The 17868-nt window shown below is 34.2% G+C and overlaps 1 protein-coding gene across 7 annotated transcripts in view; it reads right to left on the bottom strand.

Moving 5' to 3' along the window:
- ATP8A1 (ATPase phospholipid transporting 8A1) overlaps nt 1-17868 on the bottom strand; it is a 212651-nt gene that overhangs the window by 120100 nt on the left and 74683 nt on the right. For 4 of the 7 annotated variants that reach the window (XM_019754167.2, XM_074324626.1, XM_074324621.1 and 1 more), the window contains 4 exons: nt 15930-16007; nt 14899-14987; nt 9107-9151; nt 626-698 (listed from right to left, as the gene is read on the bottom strand). In XM_019754167.2, the coding sequence (XP_019609726.2) occupies nt 626-698; nt 9107-9151; nt 14899-14987; nt 15930-16007 (285 nt within the window). The remainder of the gene's footprint in view (nt 1-625; nt 699-9106; nt 9152-14898; nt 14988-15929; nt 16008-17868) is intronic. The other 3 variants (XM_019754168.2, XM_074324625.1, XM_074324624.1) reach the window with 1 other exon arrangement.

Consider the following 17868-nt stretch of genomic DNA (forward strand, 5'->3'; position numbering starts at 1 on the left):
ACCTGAGGACGCAAGAGGGAAGAGGGGGTCTAGATCTAGGTTTCATGAAGCTGGTATTTGGTTGGAGGCACTCTTAAGAAAAAAGGATACAAAACTACCCCCAGGAACACATTGCTAGAGCTCCACCTGTACTACAGAGGGAGCACGCTCAGGGGTCATGAGCATGAGCTCAAGTTTTGGCATATAACTCCCAGGAACCCTACCATTTGACCTGACAGAATTTTAATAAGTGCCAGTCGCTTCATAAATGGAATGTTCACAATGGGTGGCAGATGTCGAGAGTTCCTATTGTACAGATTAGGTACTGGCCTATCATTTTGAGCAGGTTAATCCATTTCTGTACATATTTTGAAATTGTTAACAGTGAGCTGTTTCATACAAATAGTGCTCTAATATTCATCATAAAACATTTTGAAAATATAGACTATTGATGATAATAATAATATTAAAACTAAATTTCTAATCACCATGAATTCATTTTGGCTAAGTAAAAAAAAAATTGGCAATAGATTTTGATAATTATTAAAAATAATCATAAAACTTAAAACAAGTATAAACATGGAAGATAATTAAGATAATTTGTTTTCACTCATTAATGAAAATATAATGCTTTTATGTCACTTACATGATTGTTTTGGAGATTTTCCAGCAATGATGAATCACTAAATGTTTTTTCGTCTCCCAACTGTGAGCTCTGCCTGCAGGGGAGAAAAATGGAGCAAGCCAGGTTCATTTACAGCAGCTCACTGATCGATTTGTAACTTTTTAAACAAGTCATTATGCTGGCAAACCTAATAGATTAACTATAGCACAGAGTGCATTGCTAAATAAGACAGCACAGATTTCATGACTGAATCATAAGCAATTTTCAAGCATTCTAAAATGTGACAGATTTTTGCAGCATAATGAAAAACAGCATAAAGTTCATTTTCCTGGAGTGACATTATATTATAGCCACATGAAATTCTAAAAAAAATAATTTTAAAAAAGTAACAAACTATCTAAAGAAAAGAATAAGTGAATGAACTAATCAGAAACTGTTTTGGAGCCATAGAGGAAAAACTAAGGGTTGCCAGATGGGACGGGGGTGGGGATAGACAGGAAGGTGAGGGGATTAGAAAACAGTCTGTAACCACAAGATGGCCACGGGGTTCTGAAAATTAATTTGGGGAATGTGATCAATAATGTTGTAAAGATTTTGTAGGGTATCCGATGGACACTTGTCTCATTAGGGAGACCACCTCAGGGATGAGGTAGATGCCTGATCACTGCACTGTACACCTGAAGCTGAAGCTGAACAATAATGAGTGTCAACTACAAGTTTGTATGTATATATATATATATATATATATATATATATATATATATATATATATATATATATATATATATGTATATGTATATATGTGTATATGTATGTACTTACAAGAAGCTGAGTACAGCATTAGGAATAGAGACAGTGGAAATGTAATGGCTCTGTGCGATGTCAGAGGGTTAGTGGATGGGGGAGGGAGTTCACACAATGTGAGGGATATAAAAGATAAACATCTAAGTATTACTTTGTCTTGTGCACCTGAAACTAATAATAAAAAAAAAATTATACATTAAAAAAAAAAAAATGTAACAAACTGCTAAAATACCTGGAATTGCATTTCTTCAAATTCTATAATTTTTTCAGGTTTTAAGAATTCTGAGAATTAATAGTTATCATAAAAAGTAATTTTAATTCTTTTACTTTAACCTATGAGAAATCTTTATTTGTAGTTACTAACACTACGTTATTATCATATGAAATATAAAAATATGAATAAACTGTTTACATATCTTATCATCACTAACAAATATCTGATACACTTACATACATATCACATTTGTTCTGTATATACTGTGTTTCCTTGAAAATAAGACCTAGGCGGACAATCAGTTCTAATGGGTCTCTTGGAGCAAAAATTAATATAAGACCTAGTCTTATTTTATTATAATAAATATAATATATATTAATTTTAATTTTTACTCCAAAAGACGCATTAGAGCTGATTGTCTGGCTAGGTCTTATTTTCGGGGAAACACGGTATGAGGAGAACAAATCATAAAAGCGTTTGGGATTTTGTTTGTGTTGTGGCTATCTTCAGATCAGCAAACACATTATGTACTTCATATGAAACAAATGGACTGAGAATTGCCTTTGCAATTTAGCTATTATTAATCTCATGGCCATGCAATTTAATATAAAAATGTTGAGATTCACAGTAAGAACAAGGAACATTTAAGTAGGAATGTCAAACCCAAAAGATATACTTTGTGAAGTTCAGTTAAAATGTATAGATCTAAGCTTTTGTGCATAGAAGAAAATTTCAGAATTAATTTACCAATGGAAAAATGTGTCCGAGATTAAGTAACTGCAACCCAGAAAACTTTTAATCACATTTTTTACAGGTTACAAAGAGTATTATCAATGCCAATGTGCCATATACCAAGAGTTTCATATTTTAAAGCCAGCAGTTTAAAAGGAATGAGAAACCATTGAAGAAAAAAGAGAATTTGGAATAACTGAATATACACAACATCGTCAATGAAATATATTTTCCCATAAACTAAAGGAAGAAGTTAGAACGTTTATAATAAAATACATCTTTATTGACATGTAGTACTTTGGTCTATTAATTCCAAAATTATAATACAGCTTTATTAACATGTAGTAGTTTAGAATTCTCACAACATCCTTGAGAAGCAGAATGTACACATTATTATTATTAACCCTCTAGTTTTAAAGCTACAAGGAAAAATCCAAGAACTTTTAAATGAGTGATCAACAGACAGAAAAAAATAACATGGTTCTCTTTCAAACATTATTATTTATTAAAAACAGTTTATTATTTGGGTTCCATGAAATCTCCCTATTGTTAAAATGTATTCACTGGTGGTTCATAGTAATACTTTCCTACTTATTTGTTGGGTTATTTGAAATGTCAAAGAATATTCACAGTAACATCTTGTATATAGAAGTCTATTTTCTTTTCAAAGAATTTCAGACTGAAAGCCTTTCTAAATCTGAAGATATGTCTTATTAATTTCACCAGTAATTCTTTCATTTCATAAATCACAGCTACCATAATTGATATAACTTTCAAATGTATTTGTGACACATAACACTAGATATGCAACTGCAATATTTACGTGGGCACATCCTACCCTCCACTCACCATGAAGGCTTCCACCATTGATTATGCTACATAAGAACTCTTCTTCCGGAACACAGCTTCCCTTCCACGACCATAAAAACCATAAACAACTCATCTGCTAATCACATAGCCTGGGTTGAGTAACTCAGGCACGGAGCTCACATTGCCCCTCTCCAAAAATTCTTACAAAATGTTCACTTTTAGTAAAAGTAAACAGATAACATGAGGAAGCTCCTGTCATTTCAAAATAAGAACCACCTGCATTAAAAGTAAAATACCTTAAACTGACAATAGACAAAACTACCTGAATTTGCAAACTGCTCACAAATAAAAATACATCAACATTTGATTAAATTTTTTCTGTAGAAATTTTCAAGTGGTAATTTGCTCACAAGGAGACAAAGAAATCACAGAGTTTTGCAAAAACCAATCAGGTAGGGAGTCTACTAAGGTAAGGAGAACAATGAGCCAGGAGCCCATAACATCATATAATTTGCAGCTTCTTGAAGGTTGACTTAAACGTTATGACACATTGTAAATAATTATTTTCTGATCATATAAAACTGAAGAATCCCCATTGCAATAAAAATTAACAGAGACTTCAGAATGTATATGGCTTAATTGGTATTACCTATATTCCTATATGACAGTATGAACTATGACTTTTTTTTAAATTCAAAATTCTTGTCAACAAGAGAGTCACCAGAAAAAAAAAGAAAAAAGTTAGATCCATACTTTTCACCTTAAACCAAAATAAACTCCAGATGGATGAACAATTTAATAAAAGTACTAAAGATACAACAAAAATTAAAAAGTAACTGAGGAGTGGGAAAAGCCTAAGTGTTATACATAATTCAGAAAACAAAACAAATAGATAAATCTGACTGCATAAAGCTACAACATTTCTGTAGAGCAAAAACTACTGCAAAGTTAAAAGCCAAACAACAAACTGGGAAAAATGATTTCCAACTCATATATGGAAGGTTCATTTCCAGAAAATAAAAGGAACTAATAGAAATCAATAAGAAAAAAATCAACAATGCAGTGGAACAGTGATATAAAAACACAGTGCATAGACAAGAAAATACAATTGGCCTTAAAAATAAGTTCAGCCGAATCCTTTATGAAAGAAATGAAATTTAAATGTATCAATTTGACAGAAATAAAGTTTGACAACTCTGTGTGGTTGTGATTATGGAAAAAGTTAAATGTTATCACTGGTAAGAAGGAAAATTGGTTCAACTTCTAACAAGGGCAATTGGGCAATTTCTATCAACATTTAAAATGCATGTATCCTTTGATCCAGTAATTCCAGTTCTAGGAATTTATACTAGTCATTTAGCTGGTGCAAAATGCTATACATACAAATTCATTCATTGCAGTTCATTTTTAATAGCAAAAGATTAGAAATAACCTAAGTTCTATCTGGTATGCCGCTTAAAGAATTGTGTTCCATCCACACAACTGAATACGATACCAAAAAATGGTTAGATCTTCATGAAATATGGACAAATCTCAAAGATACACTGTCAGAAGAAAAACTGATAACAAACTGTGCAGTATGCTTCACTTTCTGTAACAATATGAGAGAAAAAAATCCACACATGTATAGATCTGGAAAGATACATTTGAAATTGCTTACCGTGGCTGCCTTTGGGAGGGGAAATGGGGGGCTCTAAGATAGGAAAGGGAGGAAAATCTCTCCCTCTTTACACCCTTTGAATTTGTAACATGATAATGCATTATGAACTTAAAAAATAAATCAAAATGAAAAATAAAAAACAAGAACAAAATCCATGTCAGCCACCTGAAATAATACACCTTACATGTAAACTAAATGTACACATTAGACACGCTACACACATGTACACACAAGAAGACAAAAGGCTGTGTGATTGTGAAGCACTGTTTTTTCAAAGGATCTGTACCTCTGGCTTTTAAATGGTTCTACTGGTTCCAAATCAAAATTCCTTAAAGGATGGGGGGTGGGAGATGAGGGTAAGGGGGATCAAATATATGGTGATGGAAGGAGAACTGACTCTGGGTGATGAACACACAATGGGATTTATAGATGATGTAATACAGAATTGTACACCTGAAATCTATGTAATTTTACTAACAATTGTCACCCCAATAAATTTAATAAAAAAAAAAATTCCTTAAAGGAAGACTTAAATATTTAGAAATAAATTTGTTATTCAGAGTCAGGTCTGGTCAAGTTCAAGAATATGAACAAGTGATTGAATCCAACAATATTTCTGTTGGACACTGGTTTTAACCAAAGAAATGCGACCTGCTTTTCGTGTGGCTCATAGTATTTCTGAAGGCAATTACAGAACAGGAGTTCCAAAACATTCTCTGAAACAGCTGCTTCATTGGAATAAATAAATTACCTGTCAAATTGCTTTGAAGACTAACACTAAATTGGATGCATTAGATCTCATTATTATGCAGTCACACCTGGAGGAATGTTTTAGTGAACCTAGCTGTTAGAGCAAAATAAAGAAATACCAATCATTCCATATGTAATTGTATACCAGAATGAAATGAGAAAATAAATAAACCAGGAAATAGTACTATCCACTAATATTAAAATACTAAAAGTCACAGCGAAATGGTTAAACACAGAACACTTTAAGGTAATCCTTCTAGAGAATCACCCTCACTAGTAGTATTAACTTAAAAGGCAAAAAACTATCAGAAAGAATAATGTGGAACTATTTCTTAAATAGATAAGAAAAACAAATATGTTATCTGGAATATGCTTTAAAATAATAGTGAGGGAAAGATACAGATTAATAGAAATTGACATTGTTTGTTATTGAAGTGAGTGGATGGGTATAGCTGTCTACTTTTGTTTGTGCTTGAAATTTTCCACAATAAACACGAGAAAAAGAAAAATCTGGTTATGGAAATACACAGTTTTGGAAAATAACCGTATCTTAGGGCAACATGGATGCTGAGAATAAGCAGATTTTTTCCTCCAATGGTAGATTTTTAATAGAAAGAACTAATCTGTAAGGTTATGTTAGCTATGGTACTTGGAAATGACAACACCACCATGCCAATTTTGGAGTAAGTGGCTACTAGCTGGAAAATGATTTTATTTCTCTCAACTATTTATATTAATAGATTTAAGCAAGTAGAGCTATAGCCATCATCCAATTATCTTTAAAGTCAAGAGAGTATGCTTGAAAGGGTTACTATAATACATTACAGGTTTGCCTTCAAATTCAACTAAATGTAAAATAACCTACATACATTTAAGTGTTGTTATGTGTTTTTTAAAGTTGACATTCACTGTGGTGAATACGGTTCAAGTAGGGCAGCAAAACATACACAGGACACAGGTTTTATACACGGAATTCAATGGACTTCACATTGCAAAGTGAAGCTGCTGACAGATGGGAATGAACTTTCAGATTTTGGACATACAGTCATCACACTGTCTAATTTACCCCTGCAGACCAGCAGCATGAAGATGTGGTCAGGTGCCTGGAGCAGAGGATGCAACCAGGCTCACACTTGTGTTACTGGTTTCATTGACGACACGAAACCAATTGGAGGAAATTGGGGGGAATGCCAACTTTATGAATGTGCAAAGCTGTCCCCCAACCCCGTGCTAACTTTCCTCACGTAAGTTAAATTGTACCTCCTCTCGTTACCTTAACAAAACAAGAAAGAAACAAAGAAAAACTAAAATGACATAGAGAAAGGATATCTTATGCTCTAAAAGCATATATCCTCCAAAGTTCTTTAAAGTCTGTAGGATGTAATGTGAACAGCACCGACCTTAGAACCAGCCTGAACGAGCTGGTTCTCTGGCTTCCATGTTTACTGGCTGTATGCTTTTGGGCAAGTTACTTACTAGCTTCTTCGCCTAAATTTCACCAACTTTAAAATAGTCATGTCAATCACGACTCCTCAAATACGTCATGAGGTGTAAGTGAGACACCAGAGCTAAGACTCTCTGTGAGCTTACTATATCCGAACACCCTTCTAAACTCTGTAAAAACAGATCTCGCTGCATCTTCACAACCTCCCTATGATGTCCACATTCTACCAGATGAGAACAGGCAGGCAGAGAGATTAGGCAATTTGTTCAAAGGTACCAGAAGGATCAAGGATGTGCACTTGTGTGGTCAGAATTCAAAATCCGCTTCTTTGACCACTGCACAGGTCTCAGGACACAACAGAAGCTCAAAAAATATCTATTCCTTCATCTTTGCAGGCCTACAAGCCTACTACTCGACAGATGGGGAATCCAAGTAGTTATTTAAAATAAAGTTCACTATATTATAAAGGGGGCAAAAGCCTTCCCTAGTGTTTATTCTTAAAAATATCATTAATATCTAAGTTAATATGTAACTGCAAGTGGAATTGTACAAAAAATTTATGAAGACGCTGACATTTTTTAAATTGGAGTTAACTTGTTTAGAGTATCGAACATCAAATTTTTCAAAAGGGTGTTTTACACAAGGAACTTATTAAGCTAGATAAAATAACATTCTCTTCACAACAATGATAAAAAAGTCATGAAACAAACTCTGTCAAAAGTAGGATATTTTAAATGACCCGACTAAACAATTTTTACCATTTCCATTCTATCTTAATAAAAATATGGTAAAGGCAATTTCCTTCTCTTAAAAATAAATGCATTTTCTTAGAAAAATATGTATTAATTCTACATTAATGAACAGTGTTTAAAATGAGAATTATCTTAATGCCATAGAAAACTAACAAATAAAAAAGATACAGTCAAAATTTTAGCTATATTCTCAAAGGATTAAATAAAAAGGAATAGCTACATCATTAAATTTGAATTACCCACCAACAGTAAGATACTTTGGCACATTTAAAAAAAAATACTAAAAATCATTCAGTTGTCTGTAGGTGTTAAAATGCATGACACTCTAAGCAATGAGCTTAAATGTGATGCCCCATCAATTGTCACATGAACCAAACAGCTAGCTGCCTCTGTCAGTAACTCTAGGTATCATGTGGTTTACTGCAAATTGTTACCAAATCTCCAGTTTGTTGAAATAAAACCTAAGTTGAAAACATTAAATGTTATTGAACTTCCATGCATATTGGAAATGTGGCTTAACCATGAAACACATATGTAACCCAAAAATAAAAATGTCACCACTTTATAAAGCCACAATGTTTTCTATAGTCATCAGCTTTAAAAGAACCTGTTTTCTGAAATTTCATTTGCCACTAAATCATGATGAATTATAAAAATATCAAAATAAACTTCTATTGTTCTAAATGAAAATGTAAATCCACAGAGGGGAGATTTTACAATAAAAGGAACCCAAACTCCCAAAAGTATTAAAATTAAACACAAAATTCCGTCTTTAATAATTCTAAAGTTAATTATACTCCAGTTAACTCTAGTGTTTGGTAGCATAGTTTTCCAACACCTGTTCCAGGCATTTCATAAAAAAAAAAAAAAGTTCATTTTCTAGCTCCCAAACAGAGTTAGTGAATTAATGAAAAGAAATGTAAAGGAAATTTCCGCTGCTTGGGGAAGTTTCAGTGGCATCTTTTTGTAGTTCGTTTTGTAGCGGCAGAAGGTGGCAGTGCTGAGCTAAATAACTCAAAGCTTCCAGAGTTTTAACTGAAATCGTAGGTGTCCATAGCCCAGGGATGGACCCCAGTTGATCATTACAGACTTAATTATTGATACATAATGTAAAACTCTGACAAGCCTAAACTTTAAAGCTTGACAAAATGACTAAAGGTCATTCCATAGGAAATCAAGGATAGTCAATGAATTTCAACAACTACCTACTTTACAGCACTGTTGCCCTAGCCGATCAGTAATGCTTTTTCTCAAAAGTAGTGAATGTGTCTAACAAAACAGGACAATGTAAACCTTTTAAAGGAATCAATGAGACAGAAAGGTCCATGCAGCTTACCATTCATCAGGAGAGCAGCCATAATCCTCAGGTTCAGGGACATGGCTTCAGAAAGCAAGAGGAGGGACAGAAAGAGAGCAAAAATCATCACAGAAAGGCTGGAAACAACAGTGTGAATATGGCAAGTACTAAAAGATAGATCACTAAAAGTTAAGAAAATGAACTCCTAGTTGATTCTGAAAGAATGACTGTTAGTATAGTAAGCAGAATGATGAGTTATGGTAACTAAACAAGTTTACAAAGTTATTCTATAACTGGATAGGCAACTTGCCTCTTCACCATGAAATTTACTGAAATTATGCACAGACTTCAGTGTTCAGTAGGAAATATTTCAACTTAGCAGTTTAAAAATAAGCGAAAGCCAATAGAAAATCAATCACATATTGCATAATCAGAACAAAGTGTTTTAAGGAAACAAACATGCTAATACCTAGGAACAAATGATCACACAGATACAATTTGCCAAATATATTTTAGAAGCAAATTTGACCGCCATGAGGTGACGGTTCTTTAAGCAGGTATTTAAAGTAAAATTACATTTCTATAATTAAATGGAACCACATTTTAAGATGAACTGAGATTCAAAAGTTTTCACTTAAACCATAATGCAGTTATTAAACCTTTTGCCATCTCAAACAGAAAACACATTCGTCAATACCTTAATTTCATTCACTAGCTCACTAAGAAAGTTTGATTGAGGTACAGCTTTAATTTTAACCAGCCAATCATGTATTCTTCAGAAGTGGCCCATAATACATGATAGAGCAGATTTTCTTTTACGTATGCATGTATGTATTTATTAAATTTCTTTTTTTACTGTTCATTTTTCCCAGCTTTATTGAGACATAACTGACATATCACACTGTGTGAGTTTAAGTGTGTTGATTTGATACCTGTATATATTGCAAAAATGATTACCGCCTTAATGTTAGCTAACACCTCCATCACACCACATATTTACCATTTCTTTTTTTGTGATTGAAAACATTTAAGATCTATTCTCTTAGCAACTAGAGCAGATTTTCTTATCTCCCATTTCTTTCATTATATATGTCCATTCAATATTTTTCCTTTTAATTAAATATATTATAGGTAAATTTTAAAAAATGCAGAGTTCAGTACAAATGTAGAATCATTGTTATTTTTGACAGATGTACAATTGACCTCATTGAGATCCTTTCACTTCTTAGGTAACCACTCTCTTTACCGTTTCCCCAAACTGGCCATAATATGGGCCCCATCTTTCCAAGGCACCTCTTCTAGCTCCAAAGCACTGAACTGCCTCTAGTGCAGTATCCACTACCTTCACTCCAACCACAATGATGGCAGTCCCTTTTACTCACTATTCTATCTCCTAACACACTGTTGTAGATGCTTGAGAAGAAGGGCTAACCAAGCCCCTTACGGGCTGCACTCCCAGGAAGGGCAGTGGCAGGGCTTAGAGCAATCAATTCTGATCAACATCAAGGATTGGACTCCAGCCCCCAGACTCTACAGGGGTGGGGGTGAGAGCTGGTGCTGCCAAGTTGCACTGGTGTTGTACAGCAGCCCCTGCTTTGCTAACCAGGAGAAGGAAGTGGCACTGCTTCTCCAGTTATGCAGCTAAAAACCACAGAGCTCACGGCTCAGAGTCCCTCACCCCAGTGTGGTCCAGCCCTGGCAGATGCGGAGTGCTGCTCAGCGTGATGAGCAGCAGGCCACCCACACACCTGCTCCTGCTCCTGTCTGTATGAGTTTCTCTAGCAGCCCTGGGATGTATGTCCTCCCTGTCTGGTTGTCTGCCTTTGTTGGCCTGTCAGTGCCGTTATACCTGCTTGGTAAGTTCCTCACTTAATCAAACGCATTCTTAGATATCAGCTCCAGTATCACTTCCCCAGAAGGCAGTTCCTGACCTCTGTAATTAGATCAACCTCCAATCACAGACTCACACAGACCTTTGTACAGTGTAAGGATTTTATATTTGTCTGTATGATTACTTAATTAACACCCGTTACCCCCTATTAGGTTATAACTTGAGGAGGCGGGAACCACGATCATGCTGTTGATCATTAGAGCCCCATCATCTAACAAAGCGCCACATCCACACAAGATAAACATTTGCTGAGGTATGTAAATAAACAATTAAGGATGTTTATCCAGCCTTCACCACCAGTCACGGTGAGTAGTAAGGTAAGTCTGTTAGTTATAATCTAGATTTGGGGCTAAGCATTATGGTAATTGTGAGCTTTCTCCTGGTCAGTCTCTTCTTGGTGTTAAAGAAGTAGCTGATCCTTGCAGTAAACATAATGCTAAAAAAAATATTGTCATGTAAAGCTATTCACCTACTGTATTCATAATATAAAGATTTCTTTCAAGAACATTCATTTTTCAATTAAAGGGAAAATGTCTATGAAATGTTTTTAATACTGATTAAATGATTTGTCTACACAAAAAGCACTGCTTAGCTTGCTTAAAATAATTTTTTTTTTTTTTTTTAACTTTAGAGATTGTACCATGTTAAGCCTTGCCCAACTCATCAGGTCATGCAAACAGTAAGGTCTAAATAATTGACAAAGATGATACTCGTGATTGTAGCTTAGAACACTCACTACGTATACTGAGAATCCCAGCCACTGAACATAAAAGCCTCCTTACCTATTCCTCGCTTTGAAGTCACTACAATAAAACTGATTTATTCCCTATAGGAAACAATTTGCTAAAATGATACTTTAATTGTTTAACAGTGTATCTAGTTTGTAATAAGTTAAATTTATAAATGACATCACAATTCATTTACATTTAACTAAAAAACGATCTACTAAAACACTCTAATAAATTTAAGCATGGTGGCATCTCTGATACAAAGTTGATCTCTACAAAGTAATTACCATCGGTAAGTGTGTGCAAATCTTTTTATTTCATTGCCCATCATGAATCCAATTTGGGGCAAATGTTATGTGAAATGAGAGAAAATTTACCAAGACTAAAAAGCATTAAGTGGTAAATATTATCTTCTTACAAACCTGTGGAATACACAGAACTAGGCAAAGATTATATGATCAAACTTGTCCCTCAAACTGATAAAAGTCAAGAGAACTCACCTTTGAGTCTACTTAGGGTAAAAGTAGGTTTTATCTTACTTCTTACAAATTCTTAAAAAGCACCAGCTCTGAAATTATAGCCCCAAAGGCATTTATTAGTATGTGAAAATTTGTGTTCTTTTCCTTGTTTTGCCACTTCCTGGGGGGATAAACACCATGCTTTCTTCTGCTGCAGTTAGAAGTGCACCTATCTAATGGTCCCCCATATTAAACAAGTGTTAAAAACACCGCTGTGGGGCAAATGGACTAGTGAAAGCCTGTTATTTCCCTGTCTGGATTCCTGTAACCCAAGAGTGCCCTGAGGAAAGTCCCACAGAGAGGTGGCTGATGGTAATTACTTTTTCCTGTGGAGTTTGGCAGAATTAAGCAATAGTGGTGTGCCTCCTACTGTAAACACCTGAGCAGGCTGAAGTCTGACGGTTTCTCCAAAGCCTTCCTATGTTGACAACTCTACAAAGCTGACAGTCCAAGTGTTCCTCAGGGTGTCTGGGGCGAGGATGTTGATTCAAAACTCATTCAGGGTTAAGGATCCTACATAAAAGCACACCCACAACCTACACATGATTATTGGAAGCATTTTAACAACTAGCTCCACTCAACAAGGCTCTGGTGTACTTAGAAGCATGATGCAGCATCCAAAGAAGAGCCATATTTCCATTTATATAGTTAAAATTTGCAAAGAAAGGAACATTATTTTTATTTATTTTTTTAAGCTTCTAAATACATTAGAATTTTATATCTGGGAGAAAAAAAGAACCTTAAAGATCATCTGGTCTCACTATCCTCATTTTAAAGGGTTTGGAATATTTGAAAGGAATTGTCTAGGGTTGCATGGTGAATTAGTGCCAAAGTTGTGACCAGAACTCATGTCTTATGATTACACTTCAATACTAACAAAGGTCATTTTCTCAAGAGGAAATCTGTTTCACTGGAAACTTAATCTAAATGAGGACAATTCTTAACTCCTAATACTACTTTGATATTTACTAGTCTCAAACCCATGCTACCGTGATACAGTTGTTATTGACAGTATCACCAATAGATACAGGAAGAACATTGCTCTTTAAAACTACTGCTTACAAGTATTTAAGGATTTACCCCAAAATAAGAAAAAAAACCCTGATAAAATGCAGGAGAAAAGACCAGCTAGGTATCATTCCAGGTTTCTGTTCTGGTAAGTTCACAATCAGTAATCTTACTAATTTGGAGAACTTGCTTATTCAATTAGAAATGAGACAAAATCAAAAAGAATGTCAATTATTAAAAGAGATCGCTCTTAAAAAATCACATTTATGAATGAATGCATAATTTGTGTAAAAATAAACCTCTATAACTGTAAATCTGTCCGCAGGTATAATGCCACAAACTCTAGAATCACAACAGGCCTTTCCTTTTCCCAGCTGGTATAATGTGGGTCGAATACACATGATGTCACAAAGTATGGCTGTACGTCTCCTGCTCCAGCAGCTGACTAAACAGTGAGGTCTGTAGCAGTTTTGGGGTTGGAGCGAGGAAAGGCTCTTCCGTCTAAGGGAATTAGATCTTCAGACAAAGAGGAAAGATGAACAATCGCACTCTGCCCTGCAAATAGTCAGGATGCTTCTCACACGAACAGCCTGTCTTTACAATGTGAAAAAGCCATTCAATCAAATGTCTTTTTAGCTTCATTTACACAGTTTGAAGCCATTTTTAGTCACACTTTCTGCTAACCCAAAGAACAAGCATATCTGCTTCCATCTATTTCTCTTTGTAGACAGTGAGTGTAGGAGTCATCAGATGCTTTTAGAATTTTTTACCAAATGGTTCCTTAAAATTTTAACTAAGGCATTCTCAGAATTCACTATACTATTTTTATACTAGCCTAGTGCCTGGAGACAGAGTGTGAGTGGGGAAGAGTGGGTATAGACCAGAAAACCCAAAAGCAAGCTCCATTGCTTGTCTGGCTAAGGGACAGATAATTACCAATCTCACTTGTAGATAAAGATGGGTGGAAAATTTGGTAACAGATGACTGTGAATCAACCAGGAGGGTGTTTCACCTTTTGATCATGTTTTCTTAGGAAAGGCAGAAGTTAATTTTTTCACCTTACCCTACAAAGTGTCTAAAAAGAAAAAGCTTTTGAACAGTTTTGGCAGGCATACCTCGATGTAAAAATAAATAAGTGCCCAATAGCACATTCTATGGGACAGTAATAGACAGATTAAATGTTTTGATGATACTCATTACCCCTGGATTTAAGAGTTTCATGTCCCTATTTCCTTCCTGTCATCCAGTATTGAAACTGTTCTGTGACTGCAAAGAGGAAAGATGATAAAAGACAAAAACGAATCAAAGGGACAACTATCAGAGAAACAACGTTTTCACTTGAAAAGTGCCCACGGACAGTCTGCATGTTCCCATCACATGCAAGCTCTAACTTAGAGGAAAGGTAGAGGGAAGTGTATTTGAACCTTATTACCAGAGCCAGATAGAGACCTTCGACAGCTCTAAACATCGAAATATTACAGGGCAGAGCCCGCACCTCATAGGTAAATCCAAATGAAAAGCAATACTTACATATAAAATGCAACACATACATGTGTGCTGAAATTAAAACAGTTGCTTTCTAGATTAAAAAAATAATCTCCCCTAAAAGAACTCTCCAAATGTACCAAACTGTTAGCACTACTTAAATGTGTATTTCATACTCTAAATAAAGGAAAGGAAACTCACCCATAAGCAACTCCAGCTATGGTGCACTTCTTAAACTGCATGACATTGCATGTCAGAGTACCAGTTTTGTCAGAAAATATGTATTTTACCTAAAAAAAAGTTTGAAATTTCTCATTAAAATTTCAGAAGTAATTTTATGTCAGTCTCTTACAGAGGGGGGGAAAATCCTTGTTCTTTTTATCAATGTTGTTACATAGTAGGGGCACGATAAATACTATTAATTGACTACTTTCTGCACATTATTATGTTCAACTATATTTTTTAGTATTTCAGCAATGAATCACTTCATACATGAACACTGAAGACTATCAAGATATTAGAAGAACTACAGTCATATGGAAATCTGCCTTAATATAGTCTGAATTACCACTAGAAAGAGTTATTACTGCTACCTAACATTCAAACATCTATCAGCATTTTCCACATAACAAACAATTATAGAATTGGCAATAGCTTCTGCAATTAACTTTATACACCATTTGAATTGGTAAGAAAAAGAATAATTCTGGTCCAAATGTTACTTGAAAATTAAGAGCAAATGGCAATGTTACGAAAAAAAAAAATCTTTTCTTAGCTAGTATGTATAAATGGATTACAAATATACACATATATGTGAATGTTGTATGAATTATAAATATAAAATTCCTGTTTGACTACTATTATAGTTCGACTCATAAAACTTCATTGATCAATTTAATTTTTTCTTCCTTTCTGATCAAAACCTATGAACAATTTTAATACTGAAGGTTTATAACTCAAAAACAGCCAATATTTTACTACTAATAAGATTATATACTGAAGTATATCCCTCAGTGTAATACCTTATCAGAGGAAAACATGCTTTAAATAATGTTTTTAAAACTTCATTTACTAAAAATGAAACTGGTAGGTATGTACTAACCTGTATTTATGCTGATTATTCAAATAATGGAAAATTAGGAGCTGTCAATTCATACGAAGTTGCCACATACGGCAGAAATTACAACTAACTTGACTTCCACTTCAATACCTCAACAAGAAATTTTACTTACCTGGCCAAGTTCCTCATTCAGATTCGATGTCCGAGCCATAGCAGCAGTGTCTGTGGCTTCATAGTGCATGTCAAGATCCTTTTAAAAAATATATAAAATAAATCATTGAATACAACTGGTAATAAGAGATAGAGTCAAATTTTATTTTAATTGGTGAGCTATATTACTGTCCCTATCCCATTTCAGTTGATTTCCCTGAAAAGTACTGAACACAGACTATTATATTTCACAGTAAGAGCAGAACAGTATGGTAGTTAGAGCATGTCACTGGAATCCGGTGAAACTATCATTTCACCATTTCCTAGCTATTGGCCCTACTGTAAGGATTAAGATTATGTATGTAAAATGTTTCCTATGGTGTCTGACAATCTAAGTGCTTCACGCTAAGTGCTAACATAATAGCAACTACATATTGCTCAAATAATGAAAACTTTAAACCCCTGGAAAAATTACCTAAGGGATCCTACTGGGCTGTACTTTCTTGGTCAAGTTTCTTACATTGCATGTACTTGAAAGCAAAATGAGCGCATTCTCAAAACCCAAACAGAAATGTATAGTTTTTGTACCAATGTGTACTTGCTTTGCATCCAGAATTATGAAGTTTGACTAGTAATACTTTAAAAATTAATATTTCCTATAGGAGCACATTTTACTGACAAGTCAGGGTTTATTGGTTTTCACATGTCACATGAAAAGGCCCAATCTGATCTCTTCCACATCTGTATTTCAGACTGATCAGTAGCACTATCAATTCTGGAATAGGCTGTTGAGTTGTAGGTGCCATGTTTTAAGAGGGATAGTAAACACCTGGGTGAGATTCCGAGAGGAGTGACTGGAATGGGGATTAGGTCCGAAGTCATGTAAAATGCAGAACAGAACGAGATAGAAGGTATTTTGTTGGGAGGAAAGGATATGATAGAAGAATAGGCATGATAGTAGAGTTCAAATATTTTACAAGGCTACCATTTGGAAACAAGATTAGACATTTTCATGAAAGATCTACTGGGCAGAACCAGAATCAAGAGGAGGCAGTTGCTAATTTCATTTCCATATAAGGAAGAAGCTGCCTGGTAGAGGAAGATCTCTTCTGTCAGGAATGTTATAAAATATCTGTATATTAGAAAGGTGGTTGAAAAGTATAAGCCGGCTGGGTTCATCCAATACTAAAATTATATAATTATTTAAAGCCAATATTATTTTGAAAATCCAAATAAAAAATAGTAAAGTGATTGACTAGTTATTGTATTTTTCACAATGAGTTACCTTATTATTTCTTATTATAAGTGGGAAACATTCAATAAATTTTAATTGTACTTACATAAATTTTTATTGCACAATTTTCCAGTAACATCTCCTGCATGAAATGAGCTCCACTTGTAGCTCATTTTAGATTTCTAAATTATACTGATCTTTTACCAATGAATTAAGAGACTGACAGTTGAAGTGGATCATTTACCATGGGAAGATAATGAGGAGTTACATAAGTATCATCTGTTATATTTTTTTAAATCCTAATACTGTTCATATTGAAAAAGTTTTTAAAGTGATTTAAAAAGAGACACCAAGAGATCATTGCATAAATTATATAACAGTCTAACCACTATGCTGTACACCTGAAACTAATATAAAGTAATACTGAATGTCAACTGTAACTGAAAAAAAAATTAAAAAGGAACATCAAAAGATAATACCAAAATGCCTCAAAATAAAAGACAAATTAAACTTTCAGGGAGATTAGGCCTGAAGATTTAGTTAATTTACATAAATTCATTAATTTTAACTTTGGTAAAAATAAAACTGAGGATAAGCAACATATTTTATAAACAAAACATTTAGGAAACAGATGTCCAGCACATTTTCCCAAGATTTTAAAAAATATTTTAAAAAAATTAAGAAAAATTCAAGCACAGCTGAAATTGTTTACAATGTGGTAAAATAA

The sequence above is a fragment of the Rhinolophus sinicus genome, linkage group LG02 (assembly GCF_036562045.2).
Source record: "Rhinolophus sinicus isolate RSC01 linkage group LG02, ASM3656204v1, whole genome shotgun sequence".
NCBI classification, from domain to species: domain Eukaryota; kingdom Metazoa; phylum Chordata; class Mammalia; order Chiroptera; family Rhinolophidae; genus Rhinolophus; species Rhinolophus sinicus.